The 22,170-nt window shown below is 35.9% G+C and overlaps 1 protein-coding gene across 1 annotated transcript in view; it reads right to left on the bottom strand.

Moving 5' to 3' along the window:
- Positions 1-9,045: 9,045 nt before the first annotated feature.
- Positions 9,046-22,170, bottom strand: part of CRISPLD1 (cysteine rich secretory protein LCCL domain containing 1) — a 40,949-nt gene continuing 27,824 nt past the window's right edge. Inside the window, exons 10-14 of the mRNA XM_026090067.1 lie at positions 20,633-20,676; positions 20,478-20,550; positions 18,226-18,301; positions 12,564-12,694; positions 9,046-10,614 (exon numbers count right to left, since the gene is read on the bottom strand). Of these exons, the coding sequence (XP_025945852.1) occupies positions 10,563-10,614; positions 12,564-12,694; positions 18,226-18,301; positions 20,478-20,550; positions 20,633-20,676 (376 nt within the window). The 3' untranslated portion in view covers positions 9,046-10,562. The remainder of the gene's footprint in view (positions 10,615-12,563; positions 12,695-18,225; positions 18,302-20,477; positions 20,551-20,632; positions 20,677-22,170) is intronic.

Here is a 22,170-nt window from a genome sequence, read left to right as displayed (position 1 = left end):
TGGGCAGGGAGGTCTCTTGCAGTAAATCCATTCTGTCTGCACTGCTTCTTTTGGTGAAATAAATTCTATCTTGTTTGAAAGAAGATGTTCCTGTGTCATGGTGTACTAACCCTGTTCACAGAAGTAGGAGGTGCCAACTGGCTTGCCAAGTAAAACAGCCGATAACCAGGGGAATATACCCTACTGCATCACAGCATAATGCCCAAAGAGATGTGGAGGGAGAGAACAGCTGTGTAGGGGAGGGAATGGAGGAAGATCTGAGAAGACTAAGCCTGCTCGCAGGACTATAAACAGTCCTATTCAGGCTGTTCAAAGTGAAATGAGAGACAGTCTTTCTTTATACGATAGGGAAGCAAATGGTCTGCCTCCAAGAGAGGTATTTTGAATAATCTGTATGCCTCTTTGTTAGTCTTTTTTTTCTCTCTGGAATAATCTCCCATTGTTTTGAATGTTCTATAATTCATGCCACTTCCTCAAACATTTCTAACCATGAATGCCTTGCTTCCTTTGTTCCACACAGAGCTGTTCCAGGCAAATCAGACAAAGAACGTTTTCTTACATCAGTTCATTCATCATACTCAGATCTCTCTGTTTTGTTGAGAAAGCTAATGTAGAAAAGATTTGCTTTTCTCAGAGTATTATCTCATCTCGTGGTATTCCAGAGTTTCCCTCTTTAACATTGAATCTTGTGTGTCAGGCCTTTAGCTGATGTAAATTGGCATGAATATATTGACAGAATAATTTAGATCTGAAGAGGGCTGTCAGTAATTACTGAATTACACCCATCTGAAGTAGCAAAACTAGTCATCACTTTCAGCAGACTGTCCCATATTGGAAAGGACATGTCCTCAGGTAGGTTTCGGGGGCTCCTGGCAGTGAAATTGGGGACAACCCTGTTTAGAGCTAGATAAAAGGTCAAAGCCTTCTAGAGTCATATGATGAAACTGAAATCATTTTTTTTCTTTATGGAAAATAATATGAAAATATGACTGTAGCATAACATCAGGAATGGTTTTTGTCAGTATCCATAGACTGCCTCCACCTAAGGAACGAGAAACAGCAACTAATCCCAGCATGATATTTCCTGGGCCTGCAGCTGCTGTTTGAGCAGACTACTTGCAGACTAGTAGGAGACACTAGAAGCCAGGCATAAGTAAGACACTTTCTGTCTATACACCATCCTAGACTTGAATGTCCCAGTGAAATGGATTAACTACCTTTTTACAAAAGTCTCTCCTTGTTAATGCACTTAGCACCAAGATAAGACATTATTTTGAATATGCAGTGATGATTGTTCTCCCCTCACTAGACACCTTCATATCACTGACATAGCTAAAATATTAGGATGATGTAATACTTAATTTGGTGAATAACTGGTTTCTTTCAAAAGTATTATTATAAGTAGAAAAAGCAGAGCTATTCTTGCCCCAGTTATTTTGAGGAATATCACAGATAGGGGACTTTTCTGGTGATTTACACCAGATTAATTGAAAGGATAACCTGGCCTTTTGTTTATCAAATTTTCAGTATTTTATATAACAATGAACATTGTGGCTACTGCATAATATGGATTGTTAAATTGCATAAGGCACAGAGAACGTCAGTTGTCAGTATTGTTACTGTGCTGAAGACGCCTTTGTTATCACACTTTTTCACACGTGCTTAAGGTACGGCAAGACTCTCTCCCTCCCTCTCCTCTCTGTGATTTCACATGAACGTTTCCAGTGACAGAGCCCGGCAAGGAGTCTGCCATCCTTCTAGCCCTGCTGTGCAGTGCAGTATCACCACAGACATCCTCTCAAGATTTTTTTCTTTCTTTGTAACTCCCACCTTTGACTAGGAGGGAAAAGAGGCAGTTATGCTCTTGCTGAGACTCAAAGCAGCTGGGTTAGGCGGAAGAAGAGACACCTCCTCTGTTTCACAGTCACATCTGTCACTAGACATGAGTTATGAGAGTGAAAGTTGGGTAGCAGCTTCAACTGTGCAGATAGTTTCAGCAACTCCAGGGTCAAATCTGAAAGTTGTACTGCAACACAAGTTCTTCAGCTAACATACTATCTAGCCAGTAGGTTGAAAGAAATTGTTTCCTTTACATTGGCTTTCTGGGGACACAAACTGGATTTCTCATTAGCAGACTTCTTTGCTCGGAAAGGCCAACCCACATTTTATAACATCTTTTGTAACTCTTGTTGCCAATGCAAAATCTCTGGATTTTCACTCCTAACACATTGGTGTCTGGGAATCTGTATGTCTGGAGAATATAATGGAATTTTACTGATCAATGAACTGGTAGAAATACACAGCAAACTACAGACTAGAGGGAACAGGCAAAGAGAAGAGTGTTTTGAGTTGAGCAGACTACAGAAATTTAAATGCTTTTTTAATAATGATAATTCATTCAAAATAAAGTGATAAGTAGGCACCTTTATATCTTCAAACTTAAATAATGAATTATCTAGTTCTAGAAGTTAAGAGAAACCTGATGGTTGTTCAGCTTAGAAGACCTCATAAGACATAYTTGTTTACTAATCTAAGCAATTTTGGAAGCCTTCTGTGACAAAATTACAAAACAACTCACCCTTCATTCTGTCTTCTGCTTATTGGACACTTTGTCCTGTGTGCTGAAGAATTTGGACATTTGATCCATCACCTCCAGACTTAGCTACACTTCAGAAACTCTCAATCCCTAGGGCTCAAACCAGCTCTAAAAGGTGTCAGTTCCACAGCAGCTTTGATTTCTTTAGAGGGTGCTAAGAGGTGCAGCTCTGTATTACGGGTAGATCCAAGGCATAATGATATATTTCTGAAATACAACGGGGCATGAGTGTCCTGAATCATCAAATAATATGTGTTATTTCACCCTACGGTGGTCACTAATAAACCTTAGTGCTATATTTGCAAAAAGTAATCGCAATCCAACTTCCTGTGCCAGTCTACAAAAGGGGTAATTGTAAGTCAGATAGATACTCATTTAAGTGACTTGCTTGCACAGAGAATAAATCTTACTGGAAAACTGTTTATAGGGAGTTTGGGTGCCTGTGAATGAACTTTATAATTTTCATAAGATTAACATTTGTGCAACGGTATACCTCAGTGAACTTTTACCCACCTTCTAGGCAAACTATAGACAAATTCTTCTCTAAGCCCCATTGTCCTTAGTATTTCCCTAATTTGCAATTGCTAAGRTAAAAAAGGAGCTTTCAAGTGTTATTTGAAGGTTATCAGATTTGGGAGAGTAACCAGCCAGTTTTAAATTACCACGATCAATCTTCATTAAGATTTATTCTTTGTAGTGTAGCAGCACTACCAGTTCTAGCCATGGATCATGTATTAGATATAAACACATAAGTTTGTTTGTCTTCTAATACATCACAGTGCCCTGCTTTTCAGTAGGTAAGAGGCATTTCTCATATTCTCGGGGACCTCAGGTATTCCAGCCTTTAGTTGCACACTAGTTGCACCTTTCTTGTTAAAGGCCAAATTCTGTGACAGACTATGGACATTAAGTCATTTAGTATATTACTAGAGATGTTAAGTATTTTGTCTATCCTTTAGGCTAGTGGTAAATGGGAAGGTGGGTTGAAAACAGCTTTCTTGGGAGTCACAGGTGGCATTTGGATGGACTGGTTCTGAGCTGTTGTTTCTGTGCTGTACTGATATAAGATAAATAACAGCTGAATTTCTGAGAGACTATGGTGGAGATGGTGGTTTTCCTTCCTTGATAATGATAGTATATTTTAGCTGTTTTGACTGGACTTTACTTCTCTAGGTATCATAGCACAAAACAAATTGAATTGAAGCATTGGCAGAAAAGAAGTCCTAAATCAAAGAGAAATATTTTTTATTCTGTATTAGAAGGCAACAGCACATCTCATTCTAGGTGCAAGTTTCTCATTCCTAGCACAAATCTTTACATATTCTTTGTAAATAATTGCCATGTAACTTATGGAAAACTGTCTTAAAATGATGTGACCTTTGAAGTTGCTGGAGGAGAAGCTTCAAAATATAAATTGACTTAACATTAGCATCAAGCAAAAAATAACTGAATGACAATCAGGAAATCACTGAATATGTTTGATATAACATGCCTAAGCCCTGACCTAGTGGCAAAAGGGCAAGTTTTTATCAGTAAGCCACCAAACCCTTCTATTTAGTGATTTCTTTATTTAAAAAATGCAAACTGATCTAATTTACCTCACAATTTTTACTAGGAAAGTGAGAAGGTATCAGAGCATTTCACAAACCCATTCGTTGGATCAGTTATAGCTGTGCCAGAGTAGGACTATCACCTCTACTGCAGCAAGCACTAAATCAGCTCATACAATGTAGTTCTTTGTGTGCAGAACTGGGCTAAATCCAAAATCTGAGACTAAGTCCTTTTGCATAAAGCAATTGCTCTGTTTCTGTGCCTAGCATAGCCTGCAGCCCAAAAAGTCTTGGAGTCGTTCTGACACAATAAAAGAAATGCTTATTCAGAAGACACGATCTTTCACTAGAAAAAAACCAACCAACAACAACAAGAAACAGATGGATTTTAACAGATACATAAGGAATGAAGATTGAACTGACTACAAGGAGATTTATTTGGTAAATGTTTCCAATTTATCTTTGGGATGTACAGTAGCAGCAATTCATGACAGGTCAGAGCCAACTTGCTATTTACATTGGGTATAAACAAGCCTAAGTGAATAATTAAGTAACTGAAGTACTTGTTTTTCAAACTGTAGGTTAAGTTTGGAAGGCTTAGTACCTCATAGCACTTTTTGTTTCTTGAGAATGTTTGCAAATTACTGTACCAAAAATAATTAATATTACTATAAATTCTGAGGAGTCTCTCAATCTTTGGAAGTAATTCTGAAAAGATACATGAGCAGATCTAACGCAACTTGGGTATTTTTAAAATTTTTCTTGCATTTATTCTCAGATGATGTTCCTAATATGGATGCTTTTTTCATAAACAACATTCATTCAAAGATAACTGAAACTCACCAAATAGTCTGCTAAATGCTATCTAAAAGCCAATCCAGAAGTAATGATCGGCTTTGGCAGCCACTGTAAATAAAGATTTCAAAGGAGATCCATGCTGGTATTGCTAGTATTAATTATAGCAATTTCTGTTCAGCTGAAATAAATGGGAATTTTTTAAACAACTGAATTTATTACTAAACAGTCAGCCTGTGCTGATATTTTTATTTAATTTTAATGCTTATCCTTATTCCTGTTGTTTGGCCAGTGTACCACAGTTCTTAATCAACAACTTCACTGTTAGCCTTCAGACATTCGCCCCATTGTTAGTAAAGACAAAAACAATATTGGATGCAGCACTGGGGCAGATACTGAATTGAATAGCTAGGGTAGTTATTGTAGGAATCAACATGAATAGGAAGACATGGGAGTACATGACTGAACATTTTGTTTGCATGTTCTTTACTTTCCTCTCTTGGTCTCTCCTATTTTTGTGTGCCTTATGATATTGGGTTGGTCTGACTGGGGGCTTTTGGGTACTGCTAGAAAAAGTACTTTGCAAAGTGCTTTGATGGGTTTGGTGGTGTAGACATCTGTCTCCTAGCAACCAGACTAAGATGAACAAGACATTTAATACAGATCATTGAACAGCTGATGGCAAATTTCAGGTGTCACATTATCATCTTGTGTTAATTTAGAGCAGGAATCACATTTTAGTGTTTTTGTACAGCCCCCAGTACATGACAAGGGCTTCCCATATAATAATAATCAACAATCAACAATAATGACCATATTTAAAATACTATTTTAATAATTTATTCCTGGCAGCAAAGTCAGGCTAAAGCTAAGGCTGACAGCATGACTTCTTTTCCCGTACGCACAATGTATGTCTTTACATAACCATATGCAATTTTCTGAATAATAAAGTATGCTATCATCTGTATTTCTAAAGCCCTTTAAGATGCATGTTGCGCACTAAATGAAACAAAACTCTTCAGGCTTTTCATTCCCTGTACAGTTCCCTAGAGTTCCACAGATGCCATAAAAAGCCTTAAGACATAAAATACAGGTGTATGACAGTACAGTATTTCATACAGTACTTATATAAATTTCCAAATAGAATATTCCACTACACAAATAATCTTCATAACTTCCAAATATTTACATTTCTAAATCTGACCCTTTGTATGACTACAGAAATTGCAGGAAGTAAACCTTCCCTTGTGTATTTGCAGGAAGCTGGGTTATCTGAGTCTTAAACCAAATTTAAAATATACTTCAAAAGCAATTGTCACACTGAAGATACTGTTTATGTAACTTGGTTACATCTCTGCCATATGAAGTAAAGTGTCATATATTTTTATGTGCAGATGTATCAATACAGGCAAAAAACCCTGTTTTTCATGCTTTTAAATCATCTGATATTCCATACACAGCTAAAGTCTGACATTTACATAAAACTTGAAACTGAGCATATCTTACAGACTTACTTACACAAACTTACACACAAATTATCCTAACCTGTGTTTTGGGTTTATTCTGAAAAATACTTTATGTGTAATTTCTAGATCAGACTGTCCCCTATCAGACACAGGGAAGTCTGTAAATGTTCTAAAATTCCCCATGATCCATAAAGTTTAGGAAATTTTTCTTACTTTCCTTAATTTATGTCCAGCTAGTACTATGAGCTGTCTGCTAGCATGAGTATGGGTCCCAAGTTCATTAAAGGTAAAGAATCTTCATGTAGATATCAAAATAGGGAAAGAGGACTGTTTAAGATTTATCTGACTRCCTTGTTTTCATGCTATCTCATTTAGTTACAAAATTAGCTCCTCCAGAAGGGAGTGATGCAGATGATAGCAGAGAAATGCCTCAATTAATGCTTACAGAGAAGTTCATTAGGGGAGCAAACTATACTTGACAAATACTTGACCCCTTTCTAAATGTTTCCTGTGCCCTCCTTTTGAAAAGATTCCTCATGGAGCACATGTAATGGGGAAATACCGCAGGGTTTTCATGGGAAAAGCTTCAGATGTATTCTTCCCTGCTTCACACATGCTTTAAGGGCCCACTGCATCTAATGGGTTTACATTCCTTGATATTTTGGCTATTTTTAAAGTATAACTGGCAGGTATCAAAGTACTAAAGCAGTCTGGTTTTTTTGGATGGTGGAGGGGAGGCAGAGGATTGCTATTGATAAGTTGTGATATTTCTTGCTGGCCATTTACAGGTCCTTCCTGGGAGGCAAACCAAATATTATGAATAGTATGAAGATTTATGTTCTTATTGATTACCCATTGCTTTTTTAATTCCAAGCTGAGGCCATGATTTTGTAACTGTTTGGTTAACCAAACAATTTTTCAGCATTTAAAAGCTGACCTTCTTCTATATGTTTCCATTATGCTATAGCATGTGCTCTAATACTGTGAATTACCACCCAGTATATAGTTGCTTCTGATGTATAAAAAAAAAAAAAAAAWGTGTAGCTCTCACTCTGTAAGTGCTTAGAAGTGTCTACTGATTAACTCTTATTACACACAGTTCACATAGAAGAGAATTTCTCAATAAGCAGAAGTTAGCTGAAGTATTCAGGTTATAAAAGGGTAGAATCATTGCATGTGGAAAAGCAGTAGGACTCCAAACTTTTGCAGCAGCAGATGTGAGGAAAGAGTTACTCACTTCCCTTTCTTATTGCTTTTATACTGATTAATATAGCTGCTCAAAGCAACTATTTACATGTGCAGGACATAAGTCCCACCTCTGTTCCCACCAAGCATTAACTACGATGGCATGGCACCACTGAACTGCCCTTGCCCTCTCGCACAGAAACTCCTAGCAAATGGGGTGGATTTCACAGCTGAGAGAGAGTACAGAAAGAAAAAACATGCAGAAGAATAAAAAAGACACCAAGAACAAAAGAGACAGAAAAACAATGAAGGAAATAGGCCGAAATTTGGTGTGGGAGTCACGTTTCCACGTGTGACGTTTTGGTTGTGACTGCAGGTGCAACTGTGTCGTTCTCTCAGAGCTCACCCTAGCCCATCCCCAACGCGGCTTTGTCACAAGAAAGGCAGATGTCCTCTTTGCCCTGTCGGAAGAGCAGGGAGCCGCCTCGCAGCCGAGGCTCTGGAGCACCTGGCAGGCTTCCCAAGGGCTCCCGCGGCTGCGGAGGAGAGCGCGGGAGCTGCTCAGCTGCCACGCCAGGCTGCACGAAAGCAGCCAGCTTGCCAAGAGAAGGGCGCTGCATCTGTTTCATATTGTTTTGTTTTGAATGCCTCCCTCAATGGTCCTGTGTCTCCTTAACTTCAGAAGTGGCCTTATTCCATTTTATGTTCTGATAACCCCATCTACAGACACTGAAAGCCCTTTTAGAGTTTTTCTTTTGTTACCTTTATGGAATGATGGTRCAAGTCCATCCCAAACCTTCGAGTGACTCGGGGGCCAGCCACAGTCAAAATCTACTGACACTAATGATGTAAATTCTGAGAAATGGTTAACGACAGTATTGCAGAATCTATATAAACCTTCTTTCAATGGCTCCCTCCCCACTCCTGCAAAAAGAGTTACCCATCAAATACGTCTTATCTCCCTCATCAATTACATAGATTCCACAACTGGAACTTAAAAGTTTACCCATAGTTTTACGAGGCTAGAAAGAATCAGTAATATAAAAAAAAATAATACCTGCCTGTCCCCAACAAATGTAACTAGGAATATTTCTCACTAGAAACATTTACCAACACCCCCAACGAGCTGGACTGAATAAAATGGTGGCTTTTTTACAGTCGCTTTCTGACACAGAGTTCTGGATTAAAATGAGAAAACAATCAGTTTCCAAATATCCTGGTCAAAACTTGAAAAACCAGCTAAAAGATTTATTCATAAAACTCCCAATGTAATTAATGGAAGCTGTGTGCCTAAATTGCCTTTTCAGCTTTTAAAATCTCAGCCTAGCCTACTGCTAGGTCCTACAAGACATTTGTAACGTTTAGGTCAGCAAAAACAGCAAACATTGTGTGGCTGCTCTTTTAGTTCTTGAGGTAAGACATACAATCCAAAAATAACAGCTGTCAAATATGCTCTATGTAAATTAATTTTATTCAAAAGAGATTAAAAAAACTAACAAAGCTTGCCTAACTACATGAGGTAGTACATGTAGCAAAACAGAAGGCAGGATATAGTACTCTGAAATATGAAGAATATCAATAAGTTTACATGTTGGAAAGATATAAATTCAACAACAGAAACAAAAATACCAAAAAAAAAAGTTTAACAGCTTTTCAGTCTTAAAGCACAATACACTTTTCATAGAAAGAAACATCGTATCATCATTACATGTTCTTCATATACCATAATATGGTAAAATTAACGCACAAGGCTGTTCACCATAAATGAATTTAAAAAAATGGTGAAGCAACAAATGACTTAATCATCACTGGGCTCCGTACCACTATACTTCCCGGCCTGCAGGAGTATTTGCCAGGTTATGAGGAGCAAGGTTAGCCTTTGTTACCATTTTCTTTAAGGTTTTCTTTAACATTTACCCTCATATCTATGTACAGCATACAGACACCTTGTACAGTTCAAGGCCTCCAACTTGCAAACTTTTATGTATGTGTACAATTCTATGCTTTTGCTGAAGCCCATTTAAGTAAATAGAGTGAGTCACATGGTAAAAGTAAAGCAGAGATTGCAGAGCTGATGGTTTATTCCTTAATTTCAGTTTGCTCCACTTCTCAATATGAAAGAATTACCTTTTAGGCTCAGATTTTCAAAGACTATGTAAATTTCTCTCTCTCTCCCAGGTAGGTGAATATGTGAAGATCTGGGCCTTAATGTATTGGTTTTTTGAACTAAAAAGCTTAGCAGCATCCAATAAAAATTTTATTTATTAATATATTTAAGAAATAAAAAAAGAATGGCCATTCTCTCAGAAATATTTCTATAAAGAACACATGCTAATATGACCCAGGACTTCTCTATATTTTCCAGTTTATTCAAAAATAGGTATTTGTACTTGTTATGATTAGTATGAAATTGAAAACRGTCTAACTCTTCATTTATGTTTGCATGGCTAATGCTACCGTAAATCATCAAAAAGCATATATATATATATATTTTTTTACTTTAAGGCATGATTTATTATATTGAATTATTGGGATGGCTTCTTTTATGTACATTGGAAATAAAAACTCAGGCCTCCCCATGGTATAGTTTTAAGATTATTGTTAGTGGCATATATAAAGCACCATACAATAATATGTTCAGATGAAGAAAATAAAGAACGTTTACGAGCTTTGAATTAATCATACAGGAGTAACTGCTAAAAAAATATAGCAATATTTAACACAGGATTCAAAATACTGTTATATATCATTATAGATTTTCAAATTATTTTTTCTCCCATGTTTACTTTTACAGATTTTTTCATTAAGATATATATGTAATTTAAACTTTTTGGTGGAAAGCAGTATGCATCTTCTGTACAATAATGTTACACTTTTATACAAATTTTAGGAATTATAAGAAATGACCTTTATTATTCTCTTCTATGCGCTCTGGTTTTGCTTGCCTGTTAAACATTTTACTCACTAGACTCAAACAACAGCAAATACTCTGAATGCCTTGCTTCCTGGAGGATTCTGTAAACTGAAACACAAAAACATTCCTGGTGTTATTTTTAAGACTGCAACACTGCAGTGACAACTTTTCTGAATTGTTCAATACAATTCTAGACTCTTGTGACTCTTCCCGTGAGACTACTCATAACTTTACCTAAGAAACTTTAAAAAGCTGTAACAAACAAAAGCTACCAAAAATAAAAATTAACTTTTCTTCCAAGCAGCTTATCAGGAAAATAATCATAACATAAAATTTCAAGTAACTCTACATTTTTGTCTGTGATGAGGGATTCTAGTTTAAATAATAAAGCTCTATTGGAGCAAAAAGTACTAAAAAAAGGTTTTAGGAAAAAAGGAAAACAAAAAACATACAATACATATGTCTTACGTTCACCATTTTAATAACTATATCCAAATCTAACCTGCAGACCTAACAGATTGCTTGTGCATAGTTGTCTATATGCTGAAGGGCAGACTTCTAAAAGAGAAACAATATTTTACAAAAACAAAGGGAATGCATTTAAAATACTGATAACTTTCTAAACTGATAAATATCTAACTTCAAAACAAAGCAAAAAGGAAAAGCATCTGCAATGAAGCATCATGAGAAGAATGTTGTCATGTCTTATAAGCTGACCTAGCATGTCACATTTAATGGTCTCATGGTTTTCCCCTTTTCCCCTTCAGAAATCCTAGATGACGCATATCTGAGAAGGAAAGGGAAATGCAGGTGAGAGTAAGAAAGGATGCAATGAAATAGAGTAAGTCTGCAACTGTACTACAATCCATCGCTTTCAGCTTCACAGAACACTTGCATGGGACTGCTCTCCAAACCACTGATCTTCTAAACCTCACCAAGACTGTAAAGTGCAAATACTGATTCAATCTGCAACGCTTTTTCTGGCTACTTCTCTGCTCAGTGAGGAGATTTAGATGGAGAACAAAAGTAGCAGTAAGGAAGAATTCTTTCTGAGGGAACTGGATGGTCATGTGGAAAAGGTCAAAAATATGTAAATGAAGTAATGTCAAGCAAATAAGATCTGTATTTAACAAGTTTCCAGATTTTTTTCTAAGCTTTGTGAGGAAAAGGGGGAAGACCCCCACACACTTTTATTAAAAATATGAAAAAAACTCTATCCTTTCCGACTAACAAGTTCTCTAAAGAAACTTCTGGAGCTTTTGTCCCCACACAAATTTTTTGGAAAGCCTACAACTTAAGAGGTTGCAATTATTATTAGCTTTAGTCACACATGAGTTTTTTCAAGGTCATTTCTCTTTCTTCCAGTAGAAGCTCGAGCACTCATTCAGGTCTTAATTTAATCTGCAACATGCAGCCATGTGTTATCATCATAGTACGTACTAATAAACTGAGTATAATTTCAATGAACTTCCACAGCACCTCCATGTGTTTCAGAAAAAAAAACAGTGCTAAAATCAAACTACTGAAAAAAACAACAGAAGTGAAAAAATGTGCTTAAATGTTTTGCGAACATCATGTATGAACCAGGCTCACAGGTTCAATACTATGTAAATTGGTAATGAACATTTCATCACAAACTGATGTACTGGAGCCAGCTACAAGTACCTGTCTATTGTGGATCCTCCAACTCATGCAAAATAAATCACTAATGCTAGTTTAAAAAAAAAAAACAAAGAAAGCAAGCAAAGGCAATTTTCTTATCAAATATTTTGTTAGTTGCAACAGAATCAGCAAAATAAACATAGGGCTTATTTTATTTCATAAGCAGCTTTTTAGAGTAATGATTTATGAGCTTAGAGGAGGCAGGCTGCTCTGGTACCACCCTTCTCTCAAGTCACTGCAGCTGTTACACAAGCTCTGTAAATCACCCATGCTGGCCTATTTGTTTGGTTTCTAGCACTGCTCAGGTACAAACAGACATCATGCAAGACCTTGTAAAGATGGCAATCTTACTGACATGAAGGGTAAACAGTAATCTTTTAAAATGGGCTCTGTACCTTTCTGAAAATATCCCATTTTGAAAGGAAGCAATGTACACCTTTCGTTTGTCTACTGGCATAACGTCAACATAACCACCTTGGTTGCGGACCACACCAGCATGTACTGCTGCCCGGCAGATACTGGACATCTAAGAAAGAATGAGGAGAGATTTAGTTTATATTCATCCTTTTTTTCAAAACTGGCTAGAAGAAAACCAACAGAGAGGTTTAACCCAGATTCTAGAAACTTTACAAAATTAATCATACAATAAATATATTATTTTTTGCAGTATTTAAATCAATTCCATAGGAATTAGGCCAGTGTATACAAAATTCAGCCACTGCCTCTTCAAAGATATTTTGCAGCATGGACCAAAAGTCATTTATTTCAGGCTATTTTAGTTTAAGTATCAAGAGAAAGTTCAAATTTTTGAGTCTTTCAAAACAAAAGATTCTATCAGCATTCACTTCTTCAATGGCAGAGAGGCAGTGAAAGCCAAACCTGAGTCCCATGAACCATAGTCCCATAGATCAGGAAATATAGTTTATCCTACACCCAGAGTCAAACAGTAGAGCAGCAAAGGCACACTGCAATCATGCTTTTCTAGTAAGATGTCCTGCCCCGAAGTGAGCTGTCTCACCCTATAGGGATACTTTCTTGCAGAACAGACTGCAATAATTCCATCTCCATGAAAAAAAAACCTCAAACAGCAGTGAAATGATCCATATTTGAAGTGAACATCACAATTTCCTAGGTAGGCACAGACAAATATTAAAAGGTAATTAGATTAAAGGTATAAATGTGAGCATCAAACAGAAGATGGGGGTCTAAAATCATTCCTTAGCTGTGACAGTTGTTTAATGGCAGACTAATAGCTTTAGCTCCTTAACTCATAGTGAGGAAATAGAGTCAGAGGATGTGAAGATTCCCCAACTCCTTCAAAAGAAGAACTTTTAGAATATCAGGGCTAATTCCATAAACTTTACATAGGCCAAATTCTCTGTGGGGTTAACAGGAGCTTCCTCTGAATGAAACCTACATTCTCCAGCCATTCATTTCTCATGAAACTATGTAGCATAAATAATATGAATAGAAGAATAGCTCAGTGACAATCTCAGTAATGTTGATTTAAATAGCTGATTTAAACTTGTGACTCTCTACCGCTCTTTTAGCATGCTAAAACTTGCCAGAAGAATGAAACTTCTTAGATACCGCAGAATGTAGGTCCCAGTCTGTTTCAGTACACAGCCCTGCAAATTGTAGCTCTAGATACAGTGAATCTCCACTTATAACCAAGTTGTTTTGTGGAAAAAAGAAAAAAAAAAGTCCTCACTGCAATAGGTCTCTCCTCAACCAACCTTAAAAGTTCGCCAGTACAAATATCAATAGCTGGTCACACAGACTGCTATTTAAACAGGAGTTGCATTTCTTCCAGTTATAATTGGAATAATTTATATCTGTGACTGTAGCTATTTTGTAATCTCAATGCTATATAAAATCAGGAATTTAAAATAGCAATTATTTTCCTACTCTTATTGCAACCACAGAAGTTGTCAGTTTCACTGTTACTGTTAAACATAGTCTGTATTTTAATATTACAGTATTTCTAAGAGTAAAGATTTGAAAATGTTTATGCAAAGACTCTTTAGCAAAGGCCCTTTTGAGTTTTTCCCTTCACACTGCTGGCTGCAGTTTTTGAACATGCCAGAAGGGATGCAGTTTATCCTCCTCAGTACTTTTCTTCTCCTCCTCCCAAGGCTGCAAGACTTTTGCTATATTCTTAACACCTGTAGCCTCCTTATTTTTAGGATTATAGTTACTTTTAGGTATTCATATAATGGGAGTACCTAAAGACCAGACTGTGTGCAATTTTAAATATACAAGGAAAAAAAGACGGCCTCTGTAACACATGATGTACAGCCTAAAGAAACAAAAGATAAGATGTGTAGATTAATATATTTACAAGCAATTAACTAYGGTGAAGACTCAGAAGACCACTATTAATTACTATTATTATAATATAGTAGCAACTCAGTTTACCACTGACATTGGAGATAAGAAAAAAAAAGATAGAGTCACAATTCAGGAGAAGGATCATAGTTTGTCACCTCTGAAATTGTAACCCATAGGCTACATTTTCTACACATCATTATATAGGTAGATACCTTCATAACTACAACTGAGGGTAGCTAAGATACTGGTTGTTCCAATGTTATTAGGAAGTTTTTGGTCAAGTAAAAAAGAAAGCAGAAGGCTGGAGGTTTTGACAGAAGAGGCTGACTACTTGTTAGAAACTACTTCCAATAAAAGACAGAATATTTGGTAGGGTTGGTACCACAGTCAGCCATTAGACCTCAAAAGTTTGGTGGTGAAGCTATTGTGCAACATCTTAAAGCTAAATGCAAGAGGCTTATATGGAATGAAACGGTAGAAGTCACAGAGGAATGGGGCTGATAAGGTCAACTCAGAGACTGTTTTCAGATGAAAAATTAACTGGTATTCTGATGCTGCTCTGTGGATAAGCATGGAGTACAAACATGCATACTTTATGAATATGTGAACCATTAAATATGAGTATAAAATAGTAAATATTAATTAACTTACATGCATACAGATGAATAAATGTATGTAGTTTTACTGATATGAACAGGTATATGAATATAATTTTCTGGAGAAAGTATTAGCTCTTCTGAGTTTTCATAAACTTCTCTTAGCTTGGAGTTCTTTGTCTAAATGGAACCAGAATACAATAACATTTCCTATTCTTAAGGATCTTAAAGCAGCCTGGGCACACTTCCTTGAATTAAAGTGTTAAGGTGAAACTGCCATTAATTTAGGCAGAACTAGAATTTCATACCTATGTCTATCTTAAATTTCAGTATGGTATTGGTAAGTTAATTTTACATTAACAGTCTTATAATAGTGTCTGGAAGTCTTTGTCAGAGATTTGTGTTTGTTTCTTTAATTTTCATGAACCCACTCTGAAGGATATATAAAGCTTTATTTTTTAAGTTAACATAAACATTTCATACAGCATTATATGACCCTGCTTTATTGCTGTGCTGTGAACCCTCTGAAATTTGTTAGCATTTAACAGGTAATAGCATCTGAATACGAAGCTGCTTAATTATTTTCCTTCTTCAGCTACTCAGCAAAATACCAAATATTTACTGCAGCATAGCATTATCTACAAAGGCATTTTAACCACAAGCCTCTCTCCCCCAACATGACTGGACTATAGAACTACTTAATAGTTTTGTTTCTATCGTAATGTTTATATTTTACTACAGCAGAGAATTATGAATTAGGGAAATGCTTCCACATATGGTTATTAAAACAAAAATTAGTATGGCCAAAATCCTCAGATAGTACGAACTCCATCAACTTCTATAGACAGAAGACGTAAGCTGACCTGTACTAGCCAAAAGGAAAGGTTTGATTTTTTACAGAATTGCTCAATCAGTCCCCATAACTTAGATTCACTATTAATAAGAGATTGTCTTTGGTAAAATGCTGCCTACTGTGAAAACAACAGGATAAATATAAAACTTAAACTCTCTACAAATTCTTATAAGATAACTGGAATGTGATTACGAAGTTGTACCATATGCACATCTAAGGTGTGCCCATTAAAATAAACCTTTTTTTTACCAAACAACTCTACACGTGAAAAAATTTTTAACTTATTAACTTAGTTATTCAAAAATGCTCCTTTTGTTATGTAAATACATTTATTTTGGTACCTCAACAATCCAGGGACTAACAGCAACAACAAAGGACAACCTCCATATAGGCAGGTGCTGCAAGATCATCTCCAAGAGAGTTCTGACAATCACATCAAATCTGATTCAACTCAGTTCTTGACACTTTTTTTTACTTTATTTCAATAATGAGGTGACGTTGAAGCGTTTTAAAAATACAGATATTATTAAAATACTCATTGGTATGACACAATACTGAATTTCCAGAAATAAGACTCAAAAAGTTTTAGACAAATTGGATTAACCAAAGTTGAAAAGTGGTGCCAAGTCCCCAGCACAGGAAAGCAGGAAATCTTTTTTTTTCCTGGTCTCCCAACAGGACAAAGCATTGCCATGTGGAAACTATTAGCAACTGGGCCAGTAGGGACACAAAGCACAGAGATGGCAATGTCTTTGGACCATAAGAAGAATGAGTAATTTGTACTTCTGTCTTCTGAGAGGGACAGTTACTACAGTTCTTATTTATATCATAATAACATTATTGAGGAAAGGACCTCCTTGTACTATACACACAGAACAGAGCTATAATTTTGTTTTAAAGAACTTACAATCTACCTCAAGACAAGAGAAACAAAAGGGGCTCAACAAAAAAGAGATTCTATAGAGGGAGGGAGGATGGGTGTTACATTAAAACTCCGCACACACATACGTTTATAGACACTGGCTATATGAACTACAGCTCTGATTTTTCTGCCTCAGACAAAGAGACAATAGCTAACAGACTGCAAGAATGGAGGATCAGATAATGGGGTTTTTGATTCAATTGAGTTAGGGATACTTGTGGCAAAGTCAAAGGAAAAAAAAAAGGAACGGGATAAAAAAATAAAAATTCTGTGACGAACCAAAGGACATTATTTTTCAGTAACACAGAGAAGACAAGTAGCAGTAAAATATTAAATGACTTTAAGAATAAATGACTGATCAGGCAAACAGCTAGGAAAGGAAATGTTTAACTAAATCTCATGAATACTGCAAAAATGGTTTGRCTAACATATCTTTTTGCATCAGTTTTTAAAAATATGTTAATTTTTATTTATGAATATTTGTGCAAGCAAATTCTTGTTCATAAGAACATGAATGAATGTGGCCTAAACACTGTGGAAGTAGTCATATGCATATACATATATACATCTACATACAAATATATGAATATTTAGCCAAAAGAATTTGCATGAACATCACAAAAAACCCTATCATCTGCTTCATGGAATCATCTAATCAGGACATCAAAAGAAGAGTGTCATCTCCATAGAGAGATGACAAAAGAGAGGCATAAACAAAGATCATTTAGCTCTTTCTGCCCACTTCAGAACTAAACATGATGCAGAAAAGACAGTATTGCAGAAAAAAAAGTTGACTAAACAACAGAATGACATAAAAAAGTTGTATCAATTTGTTAAAATAATAAGACAATGTCAGATAATTTAAACAAATATATCAAAATTCTTCTACAAATATATAACTATCTACATAGATAAGAAATATACATAATAAGACTATGGATATTTATCTTCAGAATAATTTTTTTGGTTAGTTTAATCCTGAAATAAGTTATGGTTGCAACAGGGGAAGGAAAAGCAAGGGTTTAAATTAGTATACATTGCCAATACTGAACAACTCAATGGGAATTTTAATCAAAAATTGAAAATATGGGTCCAGAGACTACTGAAGTCTACCCTGAGTTTCCAAATAAGTTTCCATATCTTCAGCAGCTGAGTATTACTAACTTAAATGGGAGCCTCTGAAAATGAAGAATTTCTAAAAAGACTGTTAGTACATCTCTGTTGATTTTTGGTTTAAAAAATTAGCATATGGAGGAAGACTAGAGATTTATGTTACATCTTCTTATCTTTATTTTATGGCTTTTCATAGGATTTTATATTTCATTATATGATGTAATGTAAATCACAATACTTACATCAGAGTAAATTCGTGTTCCAATTACACGAGCATAGTGTGGATTTGCCTGCATACAGTTGCGAGGACAATAAACCCTGAAATATTGAAAATAAAGCACACATAGTTATGAAAAATGATATTATAGTATTACTATATCATATTCAACACCAGCATTACTGAGTATAAATCAAATTGATGATGCATACAGATGGTCCATACTGATCAGCTTTTGAGTCTTTGATACCATGGGCCAAAAAACATTGCTGATATAACTTGAGGTTCATAAAAAAAGTGCATGAGAACACGTTTCAGTGGGTCTGGTTGTCTTTTTTCCTTGGAATACCAGGTGGTCGCCTTGTTCTATGTATATGAGGGCCAGTTGAAAAGTCAGTGGGAAGAGAAACTGGTCACACTGTTGTATTATTAGCTGTTTCTACCACATCCTATCCAACCTGTACAGATGAATACCTTCCTTAGGAAAGAACATATCTGGTTGAGGCCTAATCCTATTATGATGCTGATGACCAAGCCAATGCTGATGCAAGATGCTGATGCAAGCCAATTTAGTAATAACGAGGGTGAGTAGTTGATATTTGTGGCTAAAATGAAAACTTCAGGAATGAGATTCCTAGATGATTCTAGCAGATCAAAGAGCTACTGAGAGAAAGACCATCTTTATTCAGGTCCTTTTTGTTAATCATCTTTGAGAAAAACTCTCTCTGTGATTCATGCCTGCCTCAGGTCAAAATGCACCAGAACACCATCTGAGAACTAACACTAGTATAGGTGGCAAGCACCTTGTTTGGTAATTAGGGTATGCTACAACAAGGAAATGCCACTAAAGTGCCAAATCTACTCTGAGAGTGTGTTGTTTCATTTAAAAAATGGTCATGTCTTAATGGCTTTGGAACAATCCTACATGGACTGCCCTGGGCAACCATTCTTCCCTAGGACACTATCCACTTTCTGATTTCTGGTTTGATATTTGGCACATCATAGCCCTCAGGCATGCTATGGCATTATCAGATGGAGCAATCGAAACAGGCTGATGCAGCTGAGGGAAATTTTCGTCCAAAGGAAGTATGATGTCAGACAGGCTTTTGAAGAGCTGCTGATTTATGATTAGGATGTGAGAGGGAAAAATGAGGTTGTACAATCAATGCCGTGGCTGATTACTGCTCATAACACCTGAGACTACTCTTTCAGAATTATGTTAAGATCATGCACAGAGTCTTGAATGGGTCACTGCTGCTGTTTTGAAGTTCTTTAAACTGATGCGTCAGAATTAATCAGTCTTTTTTAATGTTTTTTTTAAATTTTCTTAAAAACAGACCCTATTTTTCTCTTAATGAAGCTAGTTTTAGTTTTTAATAATGAAAGAGAAAATTCAAGAAAGCAGAAGCATGGGATTTCATCCACCCATTCCTGCATTCCACTCCTCGGCTTATTTCTACACATCTTCCATCCAGAAAACCAGGAGTCATAGCCAAACACCAAACAAGTCCATGGACCCAAGTGCTACATGAAGGGATGTTTTACTAGCAGTTCTGGCTTTGTGCTTGCTTCCTGTATTGGCTGTAGGATTGCTATGAAAGTACTCCTGTGGATATCTCCAGCTTAGCGTGCGGTAAATCATGCTACAGTGTATTTACCTTTGACTCATCTATGGCTTTAAGAACTGTTACTAATTTCCTTCCTCAAAATATTGAGGCACAGGCTTCTTTCGATGAGTGAAAATGTAGGCTTCAAAGAAATGGCACACACATTTAACTGAAAGCTATTAACTGACCTGTAGACCATACCCTACTTTAACAATCTACTTCTTTTTTTTTTCTTTTTTTTTTCTTTTTTTAACAAAACCAAAACACCCAAACAATCTGGTAACTTCTATGACAAATATCTGTATCAATTCTTTTTATTACATCTGTTTTACAGATAGATAAACTGAAGTCAAGGGTATTGTGCCCAAGGTACACAGGTTTAGTAGTCCACAGTGAAACAGAAAAAACGCATCTTCCTTTGCAGTCTTTAGTCTAACCAATGACTATTTCACTATGATATGCCAAAGATCTTTTTAGGCAGATCATCTTTACCTACCTGGACTTCTGCTTAGACCAAAGGCTTAAATATCAGTAAAACATTTCTGGCCTCATTTTCAAAGATCTGCACAGCTACTGCTGTCATCTTTGTAAATGACAGCTATAGTTAATTAATAACTCTGAAGAAAATACGGCAGCACTTCAAATTAATATAATATTTAAAGAATTTTACCTTGGACAGTGTGAGGCTGGTTTTTGAAATGGGCACAATTGTTCCACTGTTGTTTCACAGGTGACAGCTTGAACTGAAGAAAGTAAAACAGAAACCAATAAATGCGTGCTATTGGGGAAAAAAAATCAAAGTAATACTAAGAAATAAATGCTAACCTGTTACTTTAGAGACTGTGAAGGAATTAGCAGACTGGTATTTTCTGAGAAGAAATAACAGAAACAGTCAGTAAGTAACACCTCTCATGGATTTCCTTTTAGCTAGGAGAATTTTTATTATTGAATCTAGAAATAAATTCAAGACATTACCCCCAAACAATGTTTACTCACTGCAAAACTCCCCTGTTTGTGAATCTATTGCAAGTGATACATTTACTTTATATTCCCATTGAATCTGTGTTTGAAAATGAGGAATGCATGTTGAGCTCTTTGAGTAATTTAGTTTGCTAAGAGAATAAATCTGCTAGCAACAAATTATGCATCAATTTGTCTCTCAAACTGTAGCAACCAAAACCTGTGATTGAGAACTGACTGAAAATATCCATCTACGAGAAAAGAGACCACTCACTTCCTCCCTAAGGGTTCATCCCTTCAGACAGCTTCATGCATAAAAAAATTTCTCCTAACAAACTTTTTTGGAAAACTTTGATTCAATTTTACTTTTGGATCCTGTTCTATCTTAAATTATCACCTTTAAATAACATTTAAAATATTTATATTATAAATGATATAAATGATAATTCATTATAAACCCAGTACAACACATGACAGTCTGGTTCTTTAGTAGTTATATGATACCCAGATGTATCAGTTCCTTGTTGTTATGTAAGGTCAGCTATACATGTTCAGTTATTCTATAACAACTGATGAACACTTCCATTTTATTTCTTCTTTTATCTCAGCGGATACACCCATAATTCTAATATTTTCATCTGTATTAAAAAAGAAGGCGATGATGTTTTTTGATGTCCATAAAGATATTTATTAAATAAGCCTAAAGGAAATGATTCCCTATTCACCTTTCAAGCAAATTACTCCTGTGTACTCCATAGCACTGCAACCTGTATTTGGAAACTGTTTGCATTGATTTATTTAGTTGTATGGCCCATCAATTTCACATTTGCTTGTTATTATATTCCAATTTGTTCTCACTAGCTTAGCTCATACCTATGTTGCCCTAAGTCCATACCATGAAAAAACTGTACTGTTAATATTTTAAAACAGTAATGTGAGAATAGTTCACCTATTCTAAAGTTGATTAGCTGGTTGAGAAAATGTTAAGAGGAATGACAAAACATAGTATTCTAACTCATATGCTGACATCATCTCAAGCACTTAATGTGTTTAAAATGGTATCTTTCACTACGATAATGGAACATTTGAAAAATAACTGTATTAGCAATCCTGCATATATGTCTGAAGATTAGGAAATTTGCCATGTCTTGCACTGAAATTCACCCTTCTGTCTTTCTACTTACTCATTACTTTCCTCTACCCTAGAAAATCTAGAAGAACAAATAAGATTTGCAATATAAACTAGAGGCGAGATTCACTTCACCTAGCCATTAAATAGCCATCTTGTTTATGCTAGGAATTTCGGCTCCCTCTAGAGACACTGGTGAGAGCCAGTACCTTCAGGGTACCACCTACCTTATGAGGGGCCTTTTCAAGGTCTCTTCTGTTGACTACAGAGCGCC

Source organism: Apteryx rowi, unplaced genomic scaffold (assembly GCF_003343035.1).
Source record: "Apteryx rowi isolate R43461 unplaced genomic scaffold, aptRow1 scaffold_849, whole genome shotgun sequence".
Taxonomy (NCBI): Eukaryota; Metazoa; Chordata; class Aves; order Apterygiformes; family Apterygidae; genus Apteryx; species Apteryx rowi.
The sequence above is the reverse complement of the archived record's forward strand: the minus strand, read 5'-3'. Positions and strand labels throughout refer to the sequence as shown.